Below are 22543 nucleotides of genomic sequence, written 5' to 3'. Positions count from 1 at the left end.
CCACGGTGCAGTACGTGCAAGACACGCCCCGTATTGGGTGGAGGGAACGCAGCTCTCCCTCTGATCTGGCCAGAGGTACAGTAGTCTACACTTCGCTGAGCATGTGGTCTCCGAAGACATTATCAACATGACCGTGAGAGATGAGTAGGGATTCTTTACGGTCGGCTACCTAAAACTGGTGGACGATCATCTCACGACAGAGGCAATAGCACAGCTTTAACATGCAGAGATGTAGCCTACAACAACATCATTAGAGTCATATTACATAGCCATAAAACATGATATGAAATACATTGCAATATTCTGATTATTTGTCAAAGAAACAGAAGACAGAGCGCGACAAACGGACCTGCAAAAGAATGTAGCTGGGAATCTCCGGGACTGGCACGAGGCAATGTAAGTCATATTTCCCTATTTTTAACTTGATATGGTATCTAAAATGAAAACACACAGTACATGAATTTAATACATTGTACAAAGTATGCGGCCCACATGTGTAAGTGTAACAAACATTTCAATTTAACAGCCTATAGGGCAGGCTACTTGTAGTCCAATAACACATTTTACTTTACAATTTACAACTGCCCTATGATAATATTGTAATGACAAATATATACAAATTTATTGTTGCTCATGTATTAGCTAAATTTTTATTTGATTTGCTTGTATTAGCCTATTGTGTTATAGCACGGTGTCCTGTACTGTACGGAGTCCTAGTGTGTGCATTTGATCAAATAGGTAAACGTTTGTTTTTCATTTAAAAAAAAATGAATATTGATTCGTTATTTTTAGATCATTTTAACTGTGGCAAGAAACTGTTCGTTTCGTTTTTGGTGACAAATCTGTATGAAAATAGTATTGATTGACTTTTATGCATATTGGCTTTTTTCAACCCCCCCCCCAGGCTTTATTGTGGGAGAAACTGCTTGACACTATACATGCTTTGAGACTGTGTTTCTCTCACACTCCTCTGGGAACACCTCCACTGCAGTCTTCAGAGATCTGACTAGGAAAACAGTATGTAGAGAGATGTATGTGTATGTGCCTGTTTGTGGTGTTAGTCATTAGCCAAGAGAGAGAAAAGAAGTTTAGCCAGAAAGTTGTCTTCGTTAATTAACATCAGATTAATTCAAAGTGGCAGAATAAATAGAATAGACATCTATGCAGTAAAATTTAAGTAACTACATGATAAATAGAGATACTAAGAGAGAGAGAGTGATACTATTGACAGGGAGTGAAAAGGGCTCCTAAAAGCAGGCCGCTTCAGCAGATGAAATCAAAATTGAGAAAGGAGAAATGGAGATAGTGTCTATGAGGGGAGTGGTGGCGATGGAGACAGGGAAATGTGGGAGGAAGGAGGTAATTAGAGAGGGGTATGATCTTGATGTAATTATTTGGAACTCTCCTGCCGTGTGTGAGTGCAACCTTTTGACAGACAGAGATACATTCATTATGAAGTCACTCTGCTCTCTCTCCCTGCAGCCAGGAGGCGAATTGGATTGACTTTTAATTGCCTCCTTCTGTAGATAAGTAACCTCATAATTTTAGAAACGCGGCTTTGTGTCCTGCATCCCTGATTCTCTGCCCCCCCTCCCCTCAACACACAGTAAAACACAGACATTTACACACACAAGGACACATGTACACATGTGCACACACTATCAAAAGGCTCTTCCTCCTCCGCCTTCCTCTTTCTCGCTCTCTCCTTTCTTCCTCTTCTTTCTCCTCTTCTCTCTTCTCTCCTTTCTTCTCTCTTTCTCCCGCTCTCTTCTTTCTCCTGCTCTCTCCTTTCTTCTCTCCTTTCTCCCGCTCTCTTCTTTCTCCTGCTCTCTTCTCTTCTCTTCTTTCTCCTGCTCTCTTCTCTTCTCTCCTTTCTCCCGCTCTCTTCTCTCTCCTTTCTCCCGCTCTCTTCTCTCTCCCGCTCTCTTCTCTCTCCCGCTCTCTTCTCTCTTCTCTCTCCCGCTCTCTTCTCTCCCGCTCTCTCCTTTCTCCCGCTCTCTCTTTCTCCCGCTCTCCCTTTCTCCCGCTCTCTCCTCTCTCCCGCTCCTTCTCTCCCGCTCTCTTCTCTCTCCCGCTCTCTTCTCTCTCCCGCTCTCTTCTCTCTCCCGCTCTCTTCTCTCTCCCGCTTTTCTCTCTCCCGCTCTCTTCTCTCTTCTCTCTCCCGCTCTCTTCTCTCTCCCGCTCTCTCCTTTCTCCCGCTCTCTCCTTTCTCCCGCTCTCTCCTTTCTCCCGCTCTCTCCTCTCTCCCGCTCTCTTCTCTCTCCCGCTCTCTTCTCTCTCCCGCTCTCTTCTCTCTCCCGCTCTCTTCTCTCTCTCGCTCTCTTCTCTCTCCCGCTCTCTTCTCTCTCCCGCTCTCTTCTCTCCCCCGCTCTCTTCTCTCTCCCGCTCTCTTCTCTCTCCCGCTCTCTTCTCTCTCCCGCTCTCTTCTCTCTCCCGCTCTCTTCTCTCTCCCGCTCTCTTCTCTCTCCCGCCTCTCTTCTCTCTCCCGCCTCTCTTCTCTCTCCTTTCTCTCGCTCTCTCCTTTCTCTCGCTCTCTCCTTTCTCTCGCTCTCTCCTTTCTCTCGCTCTCTCCTTTCTCTCGCTCTCTCCTTTCTCTCGCTCTCTCCTTTCTCTCGCTCTCTCCTTTCTCTCGCTCTCTCCTTTCTCTCGCTCTCTCCTTTCTCTCCCTCCTTTCTCTCGCTCTCTCCTTTCTCTCGCTCTCTCCTTTCTCTCGCTCTCTCCTTTCTCTCGCTCTCTTTTCTCTCGCTCTCTCCTTTCTCTCGCTCTCTCCTTTCTCTCGCTCTCTCCTTTCTCTCGCTCTCTCCTTTCTCTCTCTCCTTTCTCTCGCTCTCTCCTTTCTCTCGCTCTCTCCTTTCTCTCGCTCTCTCCTCTCTCCCGCTCTCTCCTCTCTCCCGCTCTCTCCTCTCTCCCGCTCTCTCCTCTCTCCCGCTCTCTCCTCTCTCTCGCTCTCTCCTTTCTCCCGCTCTCGCTCTCTCCTTTCTCTCGCGCTCTCTCCTTTCTATCGCTCTCTCCTTTCTCTCGCTCTCTCCCGCTCTCTCCTTTCTCTCTCCTTTCTCCCGCTCTCTCCTTTCTCTCTCCTTTCTCCCGCTCTCTCCTTTCTCTTTTCTCTCTTCTTTCTCCCTCCTTTCTTGCTCAAGTTTTCAGTCTGGCTATTTCAGGTCCAAATTTCTGTAAAAGCCCAACCATAAATTATTCATGTAATAGGACAATATAAAGCCCCAGTTGTCTCTGCCTCTCAAGGTCGAACAGTCCGTCTGACCAACATGTTGTTTGGCCAGTTATCCCGCAAAATAAAGGAGCTTCACAATATTAACCTAACTAAAGGAATCTCAAAAATATATTATTTCAATATAATTCTACTCACCTACTCCATCCTTAAATAGCCCTCACATAAGGCCCCCTGAAGGCCTGTAAATCCAGCAACTTGTAATGGATTGTTTGGAGCTAGCTATATTAAATTAGACATGCAGAAAGCCTTATCTTCCACATCTGTCACACCACCAGTCCACCATCTTTTCCTGCTTTCATCCTCTTGCATCTCACTCTCCCCGTGTTCTCTTCATATTTCATGCAACCACACTCTCAACCAGAATAGCTGCATCTCTTACTGTTCTTAAGCACAGTTAAGAAATTAGCAAAACTATTTAGGACCTGGAAAGAAAGGGTATTTGGATTTCTGCATGAAAATAAAGGATGAGGCCGTAACACAGAATGAGTGGCTGTTAAAATTCTAGACACATGGTCAGTAAGCCAATCACAGTTGAACAGGCTTGTGGCCCTCGACTGGCTCTGTTGTGTTATGCTATTGAAGGTCAGAGCACTGGGTTGGACAGATCATTCTCATTTCAAGTCATGGGAATAATGAGTTGAGAATATGGCTGTTTATAATTAGGCTCACTATATATATTGTATATTCAGTCACATCCATCTGTTTGCAGGATGGAAATATGTTGTACCAAAAGGAAGCACTGGTAGGGACCAAGAAAGCTGAAACAAGTGCAAGGAGCTATATGTCACTTTATATAACACACTGTGTACATTAACTGTGCATGTATACATTTTGGAAACAAACTCTCTCTGACATCTCCCCCAATGGAACACTACTGGGGTTAAAGCTATTTCCCCCTCCACGTTTACCAACAAGACCACTTACCCTTAGCTGTTGCCCTGCTGGGCTGCTTCCTGTGTTTGTGTGGTACTGATACTGTGTTTGTATTGCATTCCCAAAGAACTGTGCTGAAGACGGGGCCTGTGTTTTGCTTTCATAAATGTGATATTTAAGCCACCCAAATCAGGATGTGGTGATGAATACAGCGCAAGAACTCAAATAGGGATCTGCTTTCTAAGTGGGGTGCTCACACAGCCAGCTAGTCACTTCCCACCATCTGAACCCAGGCCGTCCTGAACCCATGCTGTCCATTCCATGTACTTAGTTCTGTGAGGCTGGACTGCATGCAGTAAAGAACCATTTAGTTGTTGTTATTCACCTCGTCATGTTGTGAGGCTTCACATTGGAAAGTTGTCATTGTATTTGAACATAAAGCAGTCTTTGTGTTTCGCTGCGTTGTTAGTTATGTGTTTGTCTATTGTCTTGGAGTGAATGATACAGTAGATAGAGGGTTGTTCTGTGTTTTTACTGTGACATTGTAATTTGTTGGTTTGTTTATGACACATGTTTGAGAAAGCAATTGACATGTGGGAGGGATGGGTGGATGGAGGGACAGGGCCAGCGGTTGTTAGTGCTGCTCTTCCAACCCAGACCATCGTCTCTCCTTCCATTTGTTTTCACATTCTATCTCCTGCTCTATTATTCATGTATTCAAACTCTGTGGATTGTGACAAAGAGCAAAGAGAACGTTGACAGTGTTTGCAGAAAAACAAAACAATAAACCACACGAAAGATGCAGTGTTATTACTATGATTTAGTGGAAAGTTAGAGATATTGTACTATACATAAAGCAGTGCAGGTGTAAATTAACACCATCACAATGCACTCTGTTTCCCTCCCTCCACTCATGTTTTCACTTTTTAATTTGAACAACCTGTTAGATCAGACAGTCTCAAAGGAATATGATAATTATGCTCCACTACAATTCATATTTAACTCTGTCTTAACCCACTTGTGCAGCAAGGCACAAATGTATGTGTGAAAATATACAGTAGTATAATATAGAGTTTGACCGATTTAAAAAAATAAAAATAAAAAATAAATAAATAATAATAATTGTTTTTATTTTATTTTAGTGCCAATTTCAAGTTTTCATAACAATCGGTAATCAGCGTTTTTGGACAACAATTATGGCCGATTACATTGCACTCCACGAGGAGACTGCGTGGCAGGCTGACTACCTGTTATGCGAGTGCAGCAAGGAGCCAAGGTAAGGGGCTCGCTAGCATTAAACTTGTCTTATAAAAAAAAACAATCAATCTTAACATATTCACTAGTTAACTACACATGGTTGATATTACTAGTTTATCTAGCTTGTCCTGCGTTGCATATAATCGATGTGGTGCCTGTTAATTCATCATTGAATTACAGCCTACATCGCCAAACGGGTGATTTAACAAGTGCATTCGTGAAAAAAGCACTGTTGTTGCTCCAATGTGTACCTAGCCATAAACATCAACGCCTTTTTTAAAATCAATACACAAGTATATATTTTTAAACCTGCATATTTAGTTAATATTGCCTGCTAACATGAATTTCTTTAATTAGGGAAATTGTGTCACTTCTCTTGCGTTCTGTACAACAACAGAGTCAGGGTATATGCAGTAGTTTGGGCCGCCTGGCATGTTGCGAACTGTGTGAAGACCATTTCTTCCTAACAAAGACAGCCAACTTCGCCAAACGGTGGATGATTTAACAAAAGCGCATTCGCGAAGAAAATCATAATTGTTGCACGAATGTACCTAACGATAAACATCAATGCCTTTCTTAAAATCAATACACAGAAGTATGTTTATTTAAACTAGGCAAATTGCGTCACTTCTCTTGCGTTCATAGCACGCAGAGTCAGGGTATATGCAACAATTTGGGCCGCCTGGCTCGTTGCGAACTAATTTGCCAGAATTTTACATAATTATGACATAACATTGAAGGTTGTGCAATGTAACAGCAAAATTTAGACTTATGGATGCCACCCGTTAGATAAAATACACAACGGTTTTGCATTTCACTGAAAGAATAAACGTTTTGTTTTCTAAATGATAGTTTCCGGATTTGACCATATTAATTACCTAAGGCTCGTATTTCTGTGTGTTATTATATTATAATTAAGTCTATGATTTGATAGCGCAGTCTGACTGAGCAGTGATAGGCAGCAGCAGGCTCGTGAGCATTCATTCAAACAGCACTTTCCTGCGTTTGCCAGCAGCTCTTCGCAATGCTTGAAGAATTGCTTCAAGCATTGCGCTGTTTATGACTTCAACCCTATCAACTCCCGAGATTTAGGCTGGCAGTACTAAAGTACCTATTAGAACATCCAGTAGTCAAAGGTATATGAAATACAAATGGTATAAAGAGAAATAGTCCTATAACTACAACCTAAAACTTCTTATCTGGGAATATTGAAGACTCATGTTAAAAGGAACCACCAGCTTTCATATGTTCTGAGCAAGGAGCTTGAACGTTAGCTTTTTTACATGGCACATATTGCACTTTTACTTTATTCTCCAATACTTTGTTTTTGCATTATTTAAACCAAATTGAACATGTTTCATTATTTATTTGAGACGAAATTGATTTTATTGATGTACTATATTAAGTTAAAATATGTGTTCATTCAGTATTGTTGTAATTGTCATTATTACAGATATGTATATAAAAATTGTCCGATTTAATCTGTTCAGCTTTTTTTGGTCCTCCAATTATCGCTATCGGCGTCGAAAAATCATAATTGGTCGACCTCTAGTATAATAGTAGTACAACAGTATGATGAATGAGATTGTTTACATCAATCTTTAGTGACAGTTTTTTGGCATGATAAGAGGATAAAGTATATCACTAAGAACCCTCTAGGAAATGTCTATTCTCTGTGTGGGATCTGTGTGTCCTTCCTCCTCTCTCTCTCCATCCCCATCTCCCTCCTTGTCTGTCTCAGGGAGCTGGCCCAGCCTTCTCTTTAACTCACTAAAGGCCAGTGTCACATCAGGATGATGGATCTGCCACCTGGCAGCAGATAGATGTGGGAGAGGACCAGGCTGAGGTGCTGTGGGGGGGAACAGTAGAATAAGCAGAAAATGATGCATGACTGTTCATACTTCCTACTGCAATGACGGGGGTACATTACTTGGCCCAGACACGGTTCTAAGACTGAGCTGCTTGCACTTTACCTGATCATCTGCAGTGTTTGTTGTGAGGGCTTTTAGTGCCACTCTCTCAAGTCTGCTCTGTGAAGACTGTTTCTATTATGCTGCAAATTCAATGGATATCAAATCATTTTACATGGGTGTCAAGATGTGTGCTCACAGCATTTCAATCAGGTAAATGGGTCTACAGTATATAACGTTGTTGTATGTACATGTTAACAAAGATATGTTAAGGACATATAAATTCCACCAAACAGCAATGGAGCAGAATCTGCTTTCTCCTCCAAACTGACCTCACTTTCATGACTACCACAGCCCTTATGATTCAAACACCATCTTCCTCTGTCCCTTCGGTCGGGAATTTCCCATCCCTGGCCATATCATACACTTTCTTTTCCATCCCCCCTCTCTCCCTTAAACTCTCAGTAAGTAGTAAGCCAGTCTTCATTATAAACTCTGCAGAGTGCATTGAGTAGTTATTGTTTCCAGGCTGGTGACTCAACAGTTGCCCAGTTGGGTGTTGATTATATCCTGCCATACCTGGAAATGTGAATGGTGCCAGAGATACTGTATATATTGACGAGGTGGTCTCCCCCTAACAATGGGAGTCATTGTCACAAAGGCGGAAGTCAGGCGGTCTGCTTATTAAGTAGAATCACTGTATTCCCACATGGACAGATTTTTACGGGAGTGGACCCTCTCGCTTCACCTCTTCCTCTGATGCTACATATGAATTCAATTGTTCTTAGTGAGAGTGAAGTCATTACTCTTTCTGCTGGTCGGAAGTGGAAAACACAATTACCTGGAGCCCCAGATCTCCCCTGTGGGCCTCCTCTAGCAAGCAGCAGAATACATAATTAGAGTTAGAATTAGAGCTGCTGCACCTGGGTTTCACACTATCCAGAGCAGACTGAGGGTGCAGACTCTGCAGAGCATGCTGATGATTAACTGTTGAGTGATCAGGACGGGCGGCTCATAGCTGGACTGGTGCTGAGTTGAAAATTAACTGGTAGAGCCCTTGTTGCTCTCACTGCAGTGCTTTCATCACTGACTGTCTAGATACTGAACTAACAAGGGGAACTATGTTAACACGCTTCTGCTCTGCCAGACCTGCGCTCTCTCCCTTATGATGGGAAAAACACTGACACTATGGTAACCAAGGTCTTCCACAGGCAGGAGGTGAGGCTTCGCTGTGTTTTGTGATCAGACATGCGGCTGTAAGGCCATGTGACCCTGAGTTAGCGCTATCTGGGATCCTTGGGACATCCCTACCCTAACCTTAAGCTTTACTCTAACCTTAACCTAACCTTAACCTTTTAAAATGTCAACTTCAATGGGGTAACGTCAGAGTTGGGATGTCCCAAGGATCCCGGACAGCATGGACCGTGGCCCTTTCTCTGGACACTTTGGACGACTCTACCCAAACCCTAACCTTTTCTTGTACCATGTTATAAAAGAGTCGATCCAGACTGTTTTTTTTTTGCGATTTCACTTGGTTTTGAGAAGCTTACCCCACTGCAGATCGAGCATGAAGAAAACTTCTAACTACCGACTAACTATTGCTAGTCGGGGTAAAGCTAACAAAAAATGAGCTTCTCCTTTTATCCATAACCCTTACCTAACCTTAACCGTTTTAAATTTAACGTCAATGGGGTGCAGAGCATGTGAGCGGAGTTGAGCAGTTGGAAATCTCACTCATGGAGCACATCGCTCCAGCTCTCTGTCATTTCCAACCACTCTGCTAAAAACCGCTCCGCACTCACAGGAAGAAAAAAAACTGCCTTCGCTCCATTCTCCATTCACAATTTAACCATCTATTTTTGTGACTACCTGAACCTAAACATTTTGTTTTTGAAGTATTTAAACCAAACCATGTGGATTTGAATGAAAAGTATTTGAATAAACATGAAAAGGTGAATGTAAGAAGCACTCATAATTTCAAATAGGCTACATGTCATATTAAACTGCATATAAACACTCTAAATAGGTCAGGAGCCAGACAGGGAACCTACGAGACTAAAATTAACTATTTAGGCTATATTATTTAAACTATTTCAAGGCAATAGCCTACAGAGAAATACATTTTGAAGCATTTGTGAGTGTAACACAATAGGCTAGTAGGGACATAAAGCACTCAGGAATTAATCAACATTTCATTGTATTAAATCATTATAGCCAGCCTCCGGAGTGGCGCAGCGTTCTAAGGCACTGCATCGCTGTGTTTGCAGTCGACAGTGACCTGGAGACCCATGAAGCGCCACACAATTGGTCCAGTCTCATCTGGGTTAGGACCAGGATTTCCTTCTCCCATCGTTGTCTAGCGACTCCTTGTGGTGGGCCAGGCGCCTGCAAGCTGACCTCGGTCACCAGTTGGATGGTGTTTCCTCCGACACATTGGTGTGGCTGGCTCCCGGATTAAGCGAGCAGTCTGTCAAGAAGCAGTGCGGCTTGGCAGTGTCATGTTTTGGAGGATGCATGGCTCTTGACCTTCGCCTCTCCCGAGTCTGTAGAATATCTCCTCACTTGCAGAGCCACTGGGGATGCTAAGCACCCTTTTAGCCACTCTTGCCAGGCTGGGCAGATGCAGTTTTTATATATATTAGGTAGGTAGGCCTAAAGGTTTTTAGGCAAAAATAACCCAATCAATACGGAAAGCTCCTTGAACGTGGGAATATGCCAGGCCTATTGGGTCAAAATTAATTATGGCCTATTGTATAGATAATATAAAATTAAGAGATCTGATTTTTAGTTTATAAATATTTTGCTACAATGACACACTTAGTTATCTACCCACTCCGTTGCTTTCTTTTAGCATGTGCATGTAATAAGTACACCATCATGCTTTCAGGTGTCTTTTCAGAATCCACAATGATTATTTAGTTGTGGACACTACATCACCGCACTCCCCCTCTTGCTCCTGGTCCTCATCTTTTTAAGTCACTTTGATTTAGCACCTGTGTGTTTCTTTAGTTTCTTTATAAAAAATATTTTGCGAACTCCATGACAGTAGCTAAAGTAAGGGGCAATAGCAGCACACAAGTAGACTACAAATGCATGCTGACCCAGGCATGCCCTGAGCTCATGAACTGAGCGCTACTGGAGCGAAATTGGAGTAGGCGAGAAGGCCGACGCTCCGGCCTTTGGGAATCTCGCTCCAGTCAAATTGGTCAAGCTCCGCTCACATTCTGATGGGGTGAAGTCAGAGTTGGGTCATCCCAAAAACCCTGTGTCCGTGGTCAAAACAATCATATTGGATTGTATCTTGGGCTGCGTTTTAGATAGGCAGCCCAATTCAAAAGACCAACTAGTGGAAAAAAGATCAGGGCTGCATTCATTACGTTTTTACCTTCTGGAACGTTCAATTGATTGAACTGTGCTCTACTGAACGACCAGTTGAAAAACGGGGAGGGGTGGCTTGTGGCTCTGCCCTTTAAATACGTCACTCATTGCTTCAAGCCACACCCACCAAATGGGAGCCAACGTACCTCAGTCTGTTCAAGAATGTTTTGGGGAAACGTGTTTAGTACAAGGTAGCAAAAGTTCAAGCAACTGAACACACCTCTGAATTGGGCTGCCTGTCTAAATGCAGCCTAAGAAATCCAAACACATTCTTGAGTGTCTCCAGCCTCATTGCTTTCGGTCCTGAACCTGTTATTTACAAGGAGAGCCTAGGGGGACATAACCTAGTTTTATTCAAGTGTCTGTTGCGCAACAAGATAGAGACCAGGATTGATAGAGTATAACAGGATTCCTCTCTACATCGATCCACTAGCACAGCAGCATCATCACAGAGAGTGCAGTTCCCAGGTAGGAATGAAGTTGTCTCCCTCTATCAAGAGAGACTGTAAGTGTCGCACCTGAAGATATCATGCAGTTCTCCGCACATGGTGGATGATGTGTGTGTGTGTGTGAGCCCTTTGAGGAAAACAGAGCAGAGGGAGCAGGAGACCAGGCAGGAACAGGGTTAGGCTGGTGGGAGAGATTGGAGTGGAACAAAAACAACCCCATCCTCTCTCCCTTGGGCTTGTTTACCCTTGCAGCATGATTGCAATTTTACCTCCCTACTTCGCTTCCTTTCTCCTTCCTTCATTTCCCATCAGAGAGTGATGCAATAGGTCCAATGTTTGAAGGAGGTCTCGTTCAATATCTACCACCAACTCTGTGTGTTCAGGGACTCTGTCCCTCTCCTCTTATCTCTTTATCGTCTCGTAGTGCAGTGGTGATCAGGCAGTCTGCTCATGAAACCAGCCAGCTGAAAATCTCTAGGATAAGTGGAGTGTAGGACTGCAGTGCTCTGTACACCTCCTTCCCTCCCTCTCTTGTCCTAGCCCTTTAATTCTCACCTCATTTCTCACATGTTTTCTGTCTCTTTTAGAATATACTGGAAAATTTATCAGCCTCTGCATTCAGTTGTCTCATCATCCATGAAATATTTATGTTCTCATCCATTTTCCTGTTCTGGAATAAACTCTACAAGTGTTGCTTGTTTTCTAAAACCCCAACAAGGAAGCTGAAGCCTGTCATGGGTCGGTTAACACTTTCACTGCCACCAACATGGTGTCACACAGTAGCTGAGTAGTACTACAGCATGTGTGCCCTCATTAACCATTCTAGACCCTCGCAGACTAGTTGCTATGGCTACAACAACACATGACATTTGGTCCATCTTTCAACCACTGTGTGATTTCTAAAGTAGTGCAGAAGGTGTCGGGCATAGGCGCAATTTACTGATCGGTCCAATTTTCTGATTTTAAAGCACACATTGTGATTTTGATTAATCAATTGATTGCCCTCAGCAGCAGGACTCTAGTCAATGTTCAGGAATTGTGTCATAGGACATCACCACTGGTGCGTTGCCAATACAGCAGTAGGTTATAGTCTGGACGGTAGACACTAATCTGATTTACCCCAGAGCAGCTCAGGTTAGAAAACAGATTATACATTTTATCTCTGAAGTCTTTATTCCACTGACACACAAGGTTTAGCACAGTACTTTGTTTGTCTGACTTGTGTTTTTGATTGTGTATTACACATAGCGTATTTTGGAATGTAGCTTTGCAGCATCGTGGTGATTCATCGTGGCCATGCCAAACTATGCAGTAGATTTGGTGCGTCGGCTACATTTTACAGCGAGCGATTAAGACCTTGTACTACCACCTCTTACACACAAAAATGTTAATTTATCGGTTTCACGTGTGAATGTCAGGAAATTGTGCCCCTAAATACCTAACAATATCTTATTATGAAACGTGCTCATGTGCCATGTGAGGTTCATGCATGTTTTGTCTGTTTCGATGCATGTCCTGATGTAGCACCGTAAATCCTCTGCACTCTAAACCAAAGCCACCATGACTGATGCTGACATTTTATTCAGATTCAGATCAACTTTATTATCCCACCAAGGGGGAAATTAATTTGGTCATGTTCTTAAAAAGACGGTACATTAAACATAACACAAACTACACACAATTTTTAATTCAGAGTGCTATAGCCACACATTTAAAGTGAAAGTGCAATATATTGTATACTCAAGTGTCGTGTCTTTACTATCATTAAATTGAAGACTTATAGTTATCAAAGATTCTCTATAATTAGTATTACGCGATCAACTGATTAATCATGTAACGTAAATAACTAGGAAGTCGGGGCACCAAGGACAAATATTCAGATTAAAGTTATCATTTCCTAAAATAACTTTTCAGATATTTTATCTGATCAATTAGTCTTCGAATTAATTAATTATTTACTTTACCTCACGTTAGTCTCATTCCAAACGTCGTAAATTGTTGGTTATCTGCACGAACCCAGTCTTCGATATGAGTCATCCATACATCAATTGTCTTAAATCATTTATTTATTACTAACTAAGTAATTCACAGAAATGAGTAAACAAACAGTAAATATGGTTACATGAAATGATAGGAGAATGTGCCCTAGTGGGCTGAACCGGCATGGCGGCTTGTTAGACAAAAGGGGAAGTGGGGGTCGACGAAGAAGTCACTACAGAGTGATAATTATGACAATTGAAATGCTAATCCTTTGCACATGAACGCTCACTCATTCGTGAACAATTGCAACCAATATGTATATTTACGCTTAGTGTGTCGTCTTGATCGCTGGTGAAAAGTTGTTTATTTTGTAGAATTGTCCGTCTCTCTCCCCCTCTCTCGGTTGTGGTTAGAGGGTAGAGATAGTTCAGAGTGACATTCATTCGTTTCGTTATAGAATGGATGTTTTGGCGGTTGTCGTTCTTCGCGTTCAACGATACCGAATTCCTAGGTGCAGACTAGCGAGATAGGGGGCAGCATTTCTACTTTTTGATAAATAGCGTGCACAATTTCAACTTCCTGCTACTCATGCCAGGAATATATTATATGCATATGATTAGTAGGTGTGGATAGAAAACACCCTGAAGTTTCTAAAACTGGTTCAATCATGTCTGTGACTATAACAGAACTTATGTAACAGGCAAAACCCCAAGGAAAAACTGTTCAGAATAAAACATTTTTTTTCCCGCTGACAGTTCCCTCAATTGTCTTTGTCAAGGGAAATTAGATAGCACCCATTTTACAGTTCGTACGACTTCCACAGGATGTCACCAGTCTTTGGAATTGGGTTGAAGTTAATCAGTGCTACGCTAATTATTTTGTTTACAACTCGTTCAGGGGGCTGCATGCTATCAGATAATAGCTTCTCATGCTTTCGCCGAAAAGCATTTTTAAAATCTGACATATTGGCTGGATTCACAACGAGTGTAGCTTTAATTGAGTAACCTGCATGTGTGATTTAATGCAAGTTGGAGTTTTATCGCTTTTTATTTGAATTTGGCGCTATGCATTTCCCGAGGCAATTGGCCACTTGAGACACTAGCGTCACAATATCCCTAAGAGGTTTTAATATCAAAGACTTATTCTGTCAGTATCGATAGTCTAAGAGTTTAACCACATGTTATGGTTAAAAGATTCAGCAATGGTTTACAACCTTTGTCCCCTCCTAATGGAGAAAAACATGGTCTGGTGATAATTTCTCAAAGTTGGGTTTTATTCGGAATTGCAGAAAAGGGGCTGTCCCAGGATGCCTGACCCTGACTGGGCTCAGGGGCGGTCCTCTGATTTAATTAAAATCAAAAGGGAATTGTGTTTTTCTTCATTAAACAGTCCAAAATCATATTACACAATTTCACAAACAGTATCATACTCACTCATTCAGCTTATACAACAATTAGATGTAAACCTCATATCTGAGGCTATTATATAAACAGCGTTATGGTAATGTGGCCACACCGTCTCCCATGAGCTTCCCCAAGTTGTAACAAACGGACCAGTTCGTAGCTGGATTCTTCACCGATCTTTTATACTTTCTCCTGAACATGCAATTTGTTCATACCTCAAGTTCTGTGAGGTGGAAGAAATTCCTTTGTGCTCTATGAAAAATTGACTCTCTCTATACTGTGTGTCCATGAGGAGATCCTCAGGAATTTACGGCGTCTCTCTGACCACAGCAGCCTAGTTGAAGGAGGAAAGGGGGAGGCAGGGAGAGGGGGGTGGGGCTTGCTATACCCAAAGAGGGCAACGTCATGACACAAGTGACCAACATACTAATGCCTAATGGCTGTTGGAATAAATGATTCCCCATATCTCTGTTTTAATTTTCTTTTGAAGAACTCTCTTTCCCCTTGTCCGGCTGCTGCTGTGACTGTATTTTGAGTGAAGGGTTTGAGTACTGTCCTGTAAAATGCTTTCAAATTTTAGGAGGATGAGTTTTGTGTTCAGGTTGGTGGCTGATAATTGATCTATACCAATTATCCTTCCCGCCATCTTAATTAAGCGCTGAAGCTTGACTTGGTCTCGCACTTGCATGTTTCCGAACACGCATATCAGACCAAAGGAAAGCACACTCTGCAGGACAGATTTATAGAAAATTTGTAAGATATGGTGGTCAACATTAAAATGGTTTAGTTTGTGTAAAAAAACACATTGTCGTGATGTAGTTAATCTCCTTGAGGAGAGGCCGGTTCTGCCAAGATGTAGTTTAACCTCCAGTGGATTATACAGACGCTTCTAGACCATCGACTGCCATTTCACATTGAATATGATGTCCTGAAATTCATTTGAAGAGCAGTCAATTCTGACAAATTACATAACATCTATGCACTTACAGTGAAAGTGCAAAAAAAATATAGCAGGCAATCCGAGTTATAGCTACCTGGCCAAAGATCATAACCAGTTTGCTGATTGTGATATTTATGTTTGATTACTTACCTTTGCCTTTTTATACCTTTTAATTAACCATTGAATTTCCAGACCCCCACCACACACTTCATCCCCCCTGTCTCCCTTTCTCTGCAGGACTGTCACTGAACTGTTCTCCATCACCATCAGGGAGCCAGGTGGCAGCATGAGAACACATCACGGCTGAGAGGTCACCAACATGGAGACTGACAGCTACACCCCGACCCCGGTCCCCAGCAACTGGGCTGGGATGGTGGTGAGTGTCGGGGCCCTGGAGGCGGTCTCAGGGGGGAGTGTCTCCTCCAGCACAGCCTGGTACATGCCCTACTCCCTGGGCTTCCAGGTGTCCCTGACTGCCTTCCTTATGCTGGAGCTGGTGCTGGGCTTCAGCAGCAACATGACGGTGCTGGTGCTCTACTGCTCTCAGTCCAACCTGGTCGACTCCGTCAGCAACATGGTCACGGTCAACCTGCATGTGCTGGATGTGGTGTTGTGCGTGCTGTGTCTGCCTCTGACCCTGGTAGTGGTGCTGATACCTCCAGGGCCAAACCTGGCCCTGCTCTGCTGCTTCCACGAGGCCTGTGTCACCTTTGCCTCCATCTCTACTGCCATTAATGTGCTGGTCATTAGTGTGGACCGCTACGACATCTCCGTCCGACCCGCCAACCGTTTGCTCACCCCGCGGAGGGCAGGGCTGTTGCTGACTGCTGTCTGGGCCACGTCTCTGGCCGTCTTCTTCATCCCTTTCCTGGAGGTGGAGTTTCTCACAGGAGGGTCGGAGAATGAGAAGCACATCCCCGCCTCATCCTCCTCCGCCGCCACCACCTTGGCGCCAGTGTGGAGTAACCGGACGCTGCTGTGTGTGGGCGGCCAGGGCTACCACACAGGCTTGGCCATGTACTACCACCTCCTGCTGCAGGTGCCCATCTTCTTTACCACGGTGGCAGTCATGCTGTTCACATACTCACGGATCCTGCGGGCCTTGAACATTCGCATCGGCTCCCATATTAAGAACAGCCAGCGCTTCAGGCGCCCACACTGTAGGGGGGGCCGTAAGAGACAGAAGGCAGGGCTGGGAGTGATAGAGGGAGGAGAGCAGTGTACAGACACAAGCAAGCCGCTCTCTCACCCTCCCTGCATCCCCCCCATCTCCACAGCCACCTCCCCCCCAGCCCTGTCCTCAGACCCTCTGGTCAGCTTAGAAGGTCCTGCCGCTGCTGCCCCTGTCCCCGGTCCCACTGTCCAGGCATCTGTGTCGGCCATCATCGCACTGCGGCGGGCTGTGAGGCGTCACCGGGACCGACGGGAGCGCCAGCGGCGCGTCTTCAGGATGTCCCTCCTCATCATCTCCACCTTCCTGGGCTGCTGGGCTCCTCTGTCCATGGCCAATTTGCTGATCCTGGGCCTGGGCCCCAGCGACACCCTGGTCAGCATGCGCCTGTGGTTTCTGGCCCTGGCCTACGGCACCACAGTCTCCCACCCATTGCTCTATGCCTTCACGAGGCAGAAGCTGCGGCGTGCCCTCAGGGCCAAGGTAAAGAAGCGGGTGGTGTCCCTGCTGCAGTTGGACCCCTCGCCAGGAGGGACAGTCATACACAACTCCTGGGTGAAGCCAAGGAAGGGATGTCAGATACGGCTGGAGGGCAGCGACGCCACTGGCCGTTGCCTGGCAGAGCCCCTGTGAGAACAGCACAGACTGAGTGTGTGTATAACACTACTGACAGACCTGCTCGTTATACAGGTCTGTGTGAAGGTAATTGACTCTTCACTAAGCCCCGCCCTCTTAGTTATTGTTCCTGCTCGTCAAGATTTTCCCAGGAAGCCAAATTCCTCATTCCAAACCACTGGAGAAAACCCATCACAATGATCTCAAACTGTGTTTTTTATACACAATTAAATGAAACAGGCTACCCCTTGCTGATTAGGAGACTCTCGGGTACATTGTGGTGGACTCATCACAATCGCTTTACAGGAACCTGATAAAAATTAAGCTTTTAGTCTGGCTAGCCACTGCCATGACTCAGCATGCAGTCAGCTACCACTTTTGGACAGTAGTGTACCCAATTGTCGTACATGAGTAAAAGTAAAGATACCTTCATAGAAAATTACTCAAGTAAAAGTCACCCAGTAAAATACTACTTGAGTAGAAGTGTAAAAGTATGTGGTCTTAAATATACTTGAGTATCAAAAGTAAAAGTATAAATAATTTCATATTCCTTTTTATTAAGTAAACCAGGCAGCACAATTGTCTTGTTTTTTATTTATTTACAGATAACTGGGGCACACTCCAACACTTAAATACATAATTTACAAACTAAGCATTTGTGTTTAGTGAGTCCGCCAGATCAGAGGCAATATGGGATGTTCTTTTGATAAGTGTGTGAATTGGACCATTTTCCTGTCCTGCTAAGCATTTGAAATATAATGAGTACGTTTTGGTGTCAGGGAAAATGTATGCAGTAAAAAGTACATCATTTTCTTTATGAATGTAATGTAGTAAAAGTCAAAGTTGTCAAACTATAAATAGCAAAGTACAGATACCCCCCAAAAAACTGCTTAAGTAGTATTTTAAAATATTTTTACTTAAGGACTTTACAACAATGCTTTTGGAGCTAACTAGTTCTCCCGATCGTATCCTGATGTCGACAGCAGATGAGAGTTGTACTCATAATAGGCCTATAGATAATTTATCTAGCTGACATGCATTTGGAGAAAACAAGTTATATTAACTGGCTAGCTAGCTAGTGTTAGCAACGTTTTTTAATGGTGGCCAATGAGACAGAGCTAGCTAGTAAACAATACAGCAAAAGTATAATTTTGGATTTGAAAAATACTCCCAACAGGCTCTGCCTTTCAGGAATCACAGTAGCAAGTACCCCTAGTGCACTGTTCAATTATTTAGCCATTTAAACAATTAATTTTGTGAGCAAATCTCTGATTTTTCCACTGCCCTCATTGGCTTCCATGCGTTTGAAATGAAAACTTGTCTGTGGATGTTGGACACACGCTTGGTTGGAGACCAATGGTGCATTCATGACAAGTCAAACTCGAAACCCCCAAGTTAAAATGAACAACCCTAACTTCTGATTAGGGTTGCAAAGGGAGGGTATATTACTGGAAGCTAAGTTTACCAGTAAACTACCAGAATTTTGATATCTTTCAAGTATTTTATGTAATCTATCACAAGACATCTAGTGGCCCTTTTGGGTACTTCAGATTTGTAAAGGTGTCTATAATTATGTCTGGCCCTCTGTGTGGCCTTATCACATGAGGACCATGAAATAAGATGATTTAAATAAAACAATTACTGACACAGCTGTTAATCATTATCCTTAATATAAACCATCAACTTAGTGAATACCATTGGTGTTTAATATGAGAGTTTCAGTATGAAATGTACACTTATTTTACTATGAAAGTATGTATTTGTTTTCAATGTTTTTGGATCAAATTGGTGGCAGATGTGAAAAAGGTAAAGAAGAGTTTCAGAGTTAATTCAAAATAATGCCATTGTTGATTTGATGCTTTTTTAAATGAATTAGGCTATTTTGTCTTGACATTTCTTTAATTATGAAATGTATTCATGTATATTATTATTTTTGTATGTATCTGTGTCCATATTGTCCATGAGTTTCTACTAGATAGACTATCTACTGGAAACTCATGAACAATATGGACACAAATATGAAAAAGGAACGCTATATATATCAATAAAAAAATTGTTCAAGAATACATTACCGAAGTTACAATAGATTGCCATAGATTTTCTGTTAATTACTGAAGATTCCAGTACTTTGGTAATCTACGAGTAGCTTTGCAACCCTAATTCTGTTACTTTCCAAGTGGGAAACTCGGTCCTCATCTTTCTATAATAAGTTTCCATGTCGTAAATTTCAGACTTCCCGAGTTCCAAGTAGTCTTAAATGCACCATAAGGCCCCTAGGTTCCGGTCTATTCCCAGAGAACTTTATTTTTATATATTAAATACTGTACATGTAGACTGCTTAGTTATTGCAGTTGAACTGAAGTCTGGCCAAGACAATTCCCATGGACGGCCCCATAGAGAAGTCAAATTTGAAAATTCCTTTAGTCATCACCTTTGTACAAAAAAACATCCATTGAATTATTATTATTATTGTCACTGAGGTCGATTTATTTTTCTATCACTCACATGCGAAGATATTAACATTTTGCTTTCATTCTCTGACATCAAGAACCAGCTGTCCAGGGGGAAGAGCCTGTTGGTTTGTTTACCTGATACCGCCAAATATTTTTATAACTAACCCAAGATAGACCACAACCTGTCGTTTACAATGGGAACAAATGAATCGTAGTGGGCAGAACAAGCAAGGAGTTGGGCAGATCCTATTGGCGCGTTCTAGCAAACCTTTGCATATTTCAGTTATTGAACAACTACTCTGAAGTGTGCATGTGCAATAATTAGTTTTTACGTTCTTCCAAACAATGCGATGTTTTACCACTCTGGCAAAGGGTAAAGTCTACAACACTTTGTCCGCTCTGTTGATAACAGATTTTACTTTTGGGAATTGTAGTGAGATCAAATATTTAATTGATGAGAACATTTCAGACAAAATTATTCTCGTTCCCTCTTCTCCCACTGCCGGCCACTGGGCTTCCAATATCACGATTTGGTAGTGAGTGGAAACGCTAAGCGGATGCTTCACATTTATACATTCGGTGAAGTATCTGTCTCATTGTTCTGTGATACTGCTGTTTGTCCAGTGCGCACTAAGTGGTAGTGCGCAGGCATAGTCATTCTGCTAAATGCCGATGTAGAAAGATGGCAACAGCCACAAAACTGCGATTGTAAAGATTATGTTGAAAACCACGGTCGTCCAATTTGGACGCTGTTTCCATTCCATATATACCAGAAATACTTTAAGAAATGAGATGGGAACCTCAATGGCCAATGAATGGAGGAACGTAAAGGCCCCGCTCAGCAGACTTTTGATCAATTGAGTTCACGTTGTCAGGCCACGCAATCCCTTCTAAAGGTAATGATATGAGTCGAGAAACCTTCCCATTTTCCTGAAAAGTACCAAATGTCCCGATTTGAAAGCTATATGGTTATTATCTCCCATCTTGGAAAATATGTATAAATGTTGTGTTTTTATTAGCTTGCACCCAATTGACTCCCATCCACTCCATGTCCCACTCAATGTCCCACTCCCAACATCGCTCAGAATGCACCGCGCGGCCCCTTGACAACGTACGGGCAATGTACACAATAGGTGTTAATATACGAATTGAATGGATTTTTCCATCTCATTTCTTAAAGTATTTCTCAGGTATACCTCAACGTTAGAGACCGTTCCTATTCAACGGAGCACTGCAATTGTTGCCAAAAAATCTGGGGCGAGGCTAAGGGAATGTCAGTAATACACTGTAGCATCCACCTCGGGGACATAGTACAATATAACCACCAGCAAACCAGTGCTGGATTTCAGAAACACAACTTGCAGCACTATAGTCCAACCATGTTGTTGCATCTCTGTGTCCTTAGCCACCTTACTCTGCCTCCAATACTAATAAATTATTTGTTAGAACAAACAAAGCATAAAAGACAAGATAATAACAGGTCAAACATTGGTCATCTTTAATATACTAAAGTGTCTGTTTACAAATGGAAACATATATGGTATAACATTGAGTACACTCCCTCGATGCTTATGTAACTTCTGTACAGTATGAGTCTATTTAGCCAGCAGAGGATCAGAATGCCACCCACTCAAGCATTCGAAGGCAGCTTCCAACACAAAAACATTGACACTCATAGATACACAAATACAGATCCTTTGGATCTGCTAAATGTTACCGATGCCTTAATTCTATTAAGAATGATTCATTGATTCTGAATGAGAATATTAGTACATGTGTATATCCTTCCTGATATAAGTCTTAACTATACTCTTAGAAAAAAGGTTTCAAAAGGGTTCTTCGGTTGTCACTATAGGATACCCCTTTTGGGTTCCAGGAATAACTTTTTGGGGTTCCATGTATACCTATTTTGGGTTCCATGTAGAACCCTCTGAGTAAAAGAGTTTAAGGGTTCTCCTATGGGGACAGCCGAAGAAGAACTTCTCGGTTCTTGATAGCACATTTTTTTTTTCTCTAAGATTGTATATTGTGAACACTATCAACAATTCATATGTAAATAGAGAGGGGGGGGGGTTAAAGAACTTACTGCTGTATGTAATAGATAGTTTGTAGTAAACAGATGTTTTAATATTGACAAACTTCCATAAAGCTCATGTGTCTACTCTTTGGCACTGAATTTGTAATCATGTATTGATATGTATTTATTGCGGTGTGCTGTAAATTAAATAGACATTGACATTATTTATTCAATGTGATTTCCACCTTGTCTATTGATCCCCAAATCATTTGGTCATGTAACAAAGAGTGATCTTGCCAGCCCCTGTTTCAAACCAATTCAACACCTTTGCAGATACAAAGGTCCCTCGAGCTGGCGTAACTGAACAGGAAAGTGTTTTCCCCATAATTGTCCTGTATGAAACAAAGGTAGGTTTTTGCACTTCTGGTATATTTACGTTTGTTTGTTTGTTGTTTACAAAAAAATGTAATAATACATGAAAATATAGGACTGAAAGAAGTTGTGTTGATCAGGTAAAAAAAAACTGAACAACACTTGGCTTGTGTTTGATTTCTGCACAACACTGTTCTGTGGTATAGGACCTTCATCCTCCTGTGGGACTTTTCGATTTATTGTCATAAAACCTGAGACAAATCTGATGTATTTATGGTAGGCCTACTGAATGCTCACACCTGGTGTATATACACATGTATTCATTGTATAACTTCTAATTGTGTTTTCTTGTATCTGAATACATAGAAAGAAGACACTGACCATATCAATAAATTTGACTATTGTATTGGGGCTTTTGTTTGCAGTCAGTTACCTTTTTATCTGGCTTCTCTACTCCTGTGTTCTTGTCATAGGTTTTTCAATAGGAAGCACATTT

At 42.5% G+C, this 22543-nt stretch overlaps 1 protein-coding gene across 1 annotated transcript; it reads left to right on the top strand.

Moving 5' to 3' along the window:
* The first annotated feature begins 117 nt into the window (after positions 1–117).
* On the top strand, positions 118–21720 carry LOC135542109 (G-protein coupled receptor 22-like). The gene is made up of 2 exons (XM_064968767.1): positions 118–396; positions 15657–21720. The coding sequence occupies exon 2, from the start codon at positions 15739–15741 to the stop codon at positions 17221–17223; it is 1485 nt and encodes a 494-aa protein (XP_064824839.1). The 5' UTR covers positions 118–396; positions 15657–15738; the 3' UTR covers positions 17224–21720.
* Positions 21721–22543: the final 823 nt, after the last annotated feature.

This window comes from Oncorhynchus masou, chromosome 6, assembly GCF_036934945.1.
Source record: "Oncorhynchus masou masou isolate Uvic2021 chromosome 6, UVic_Omas_1.1, whole genome shotgun sequence".
In the NCBI taxonomy this organism is placed as follows: Eukaryota; Metazoa; Chordata; class Actinopteri; order Salmoniformes; family Salmonidae; genus Oncorhynchus; species Oncorhynchus masou.
The sequence above is the reverse complement of the archived record's forward strand: the minus strand, read 5'-3'. Positions and strand labels throughout refer to the sequence as shown.

What these genes read in the sequence shown, in the direction of transcription:
- LOC135542109 (XM_064968767.1), top strand. Translation starts at nt 15,739, where the DNA reads ATGGAGACTGACAGCTACACCCCGACCCCGGTCCCCAGCAACTGGGCT.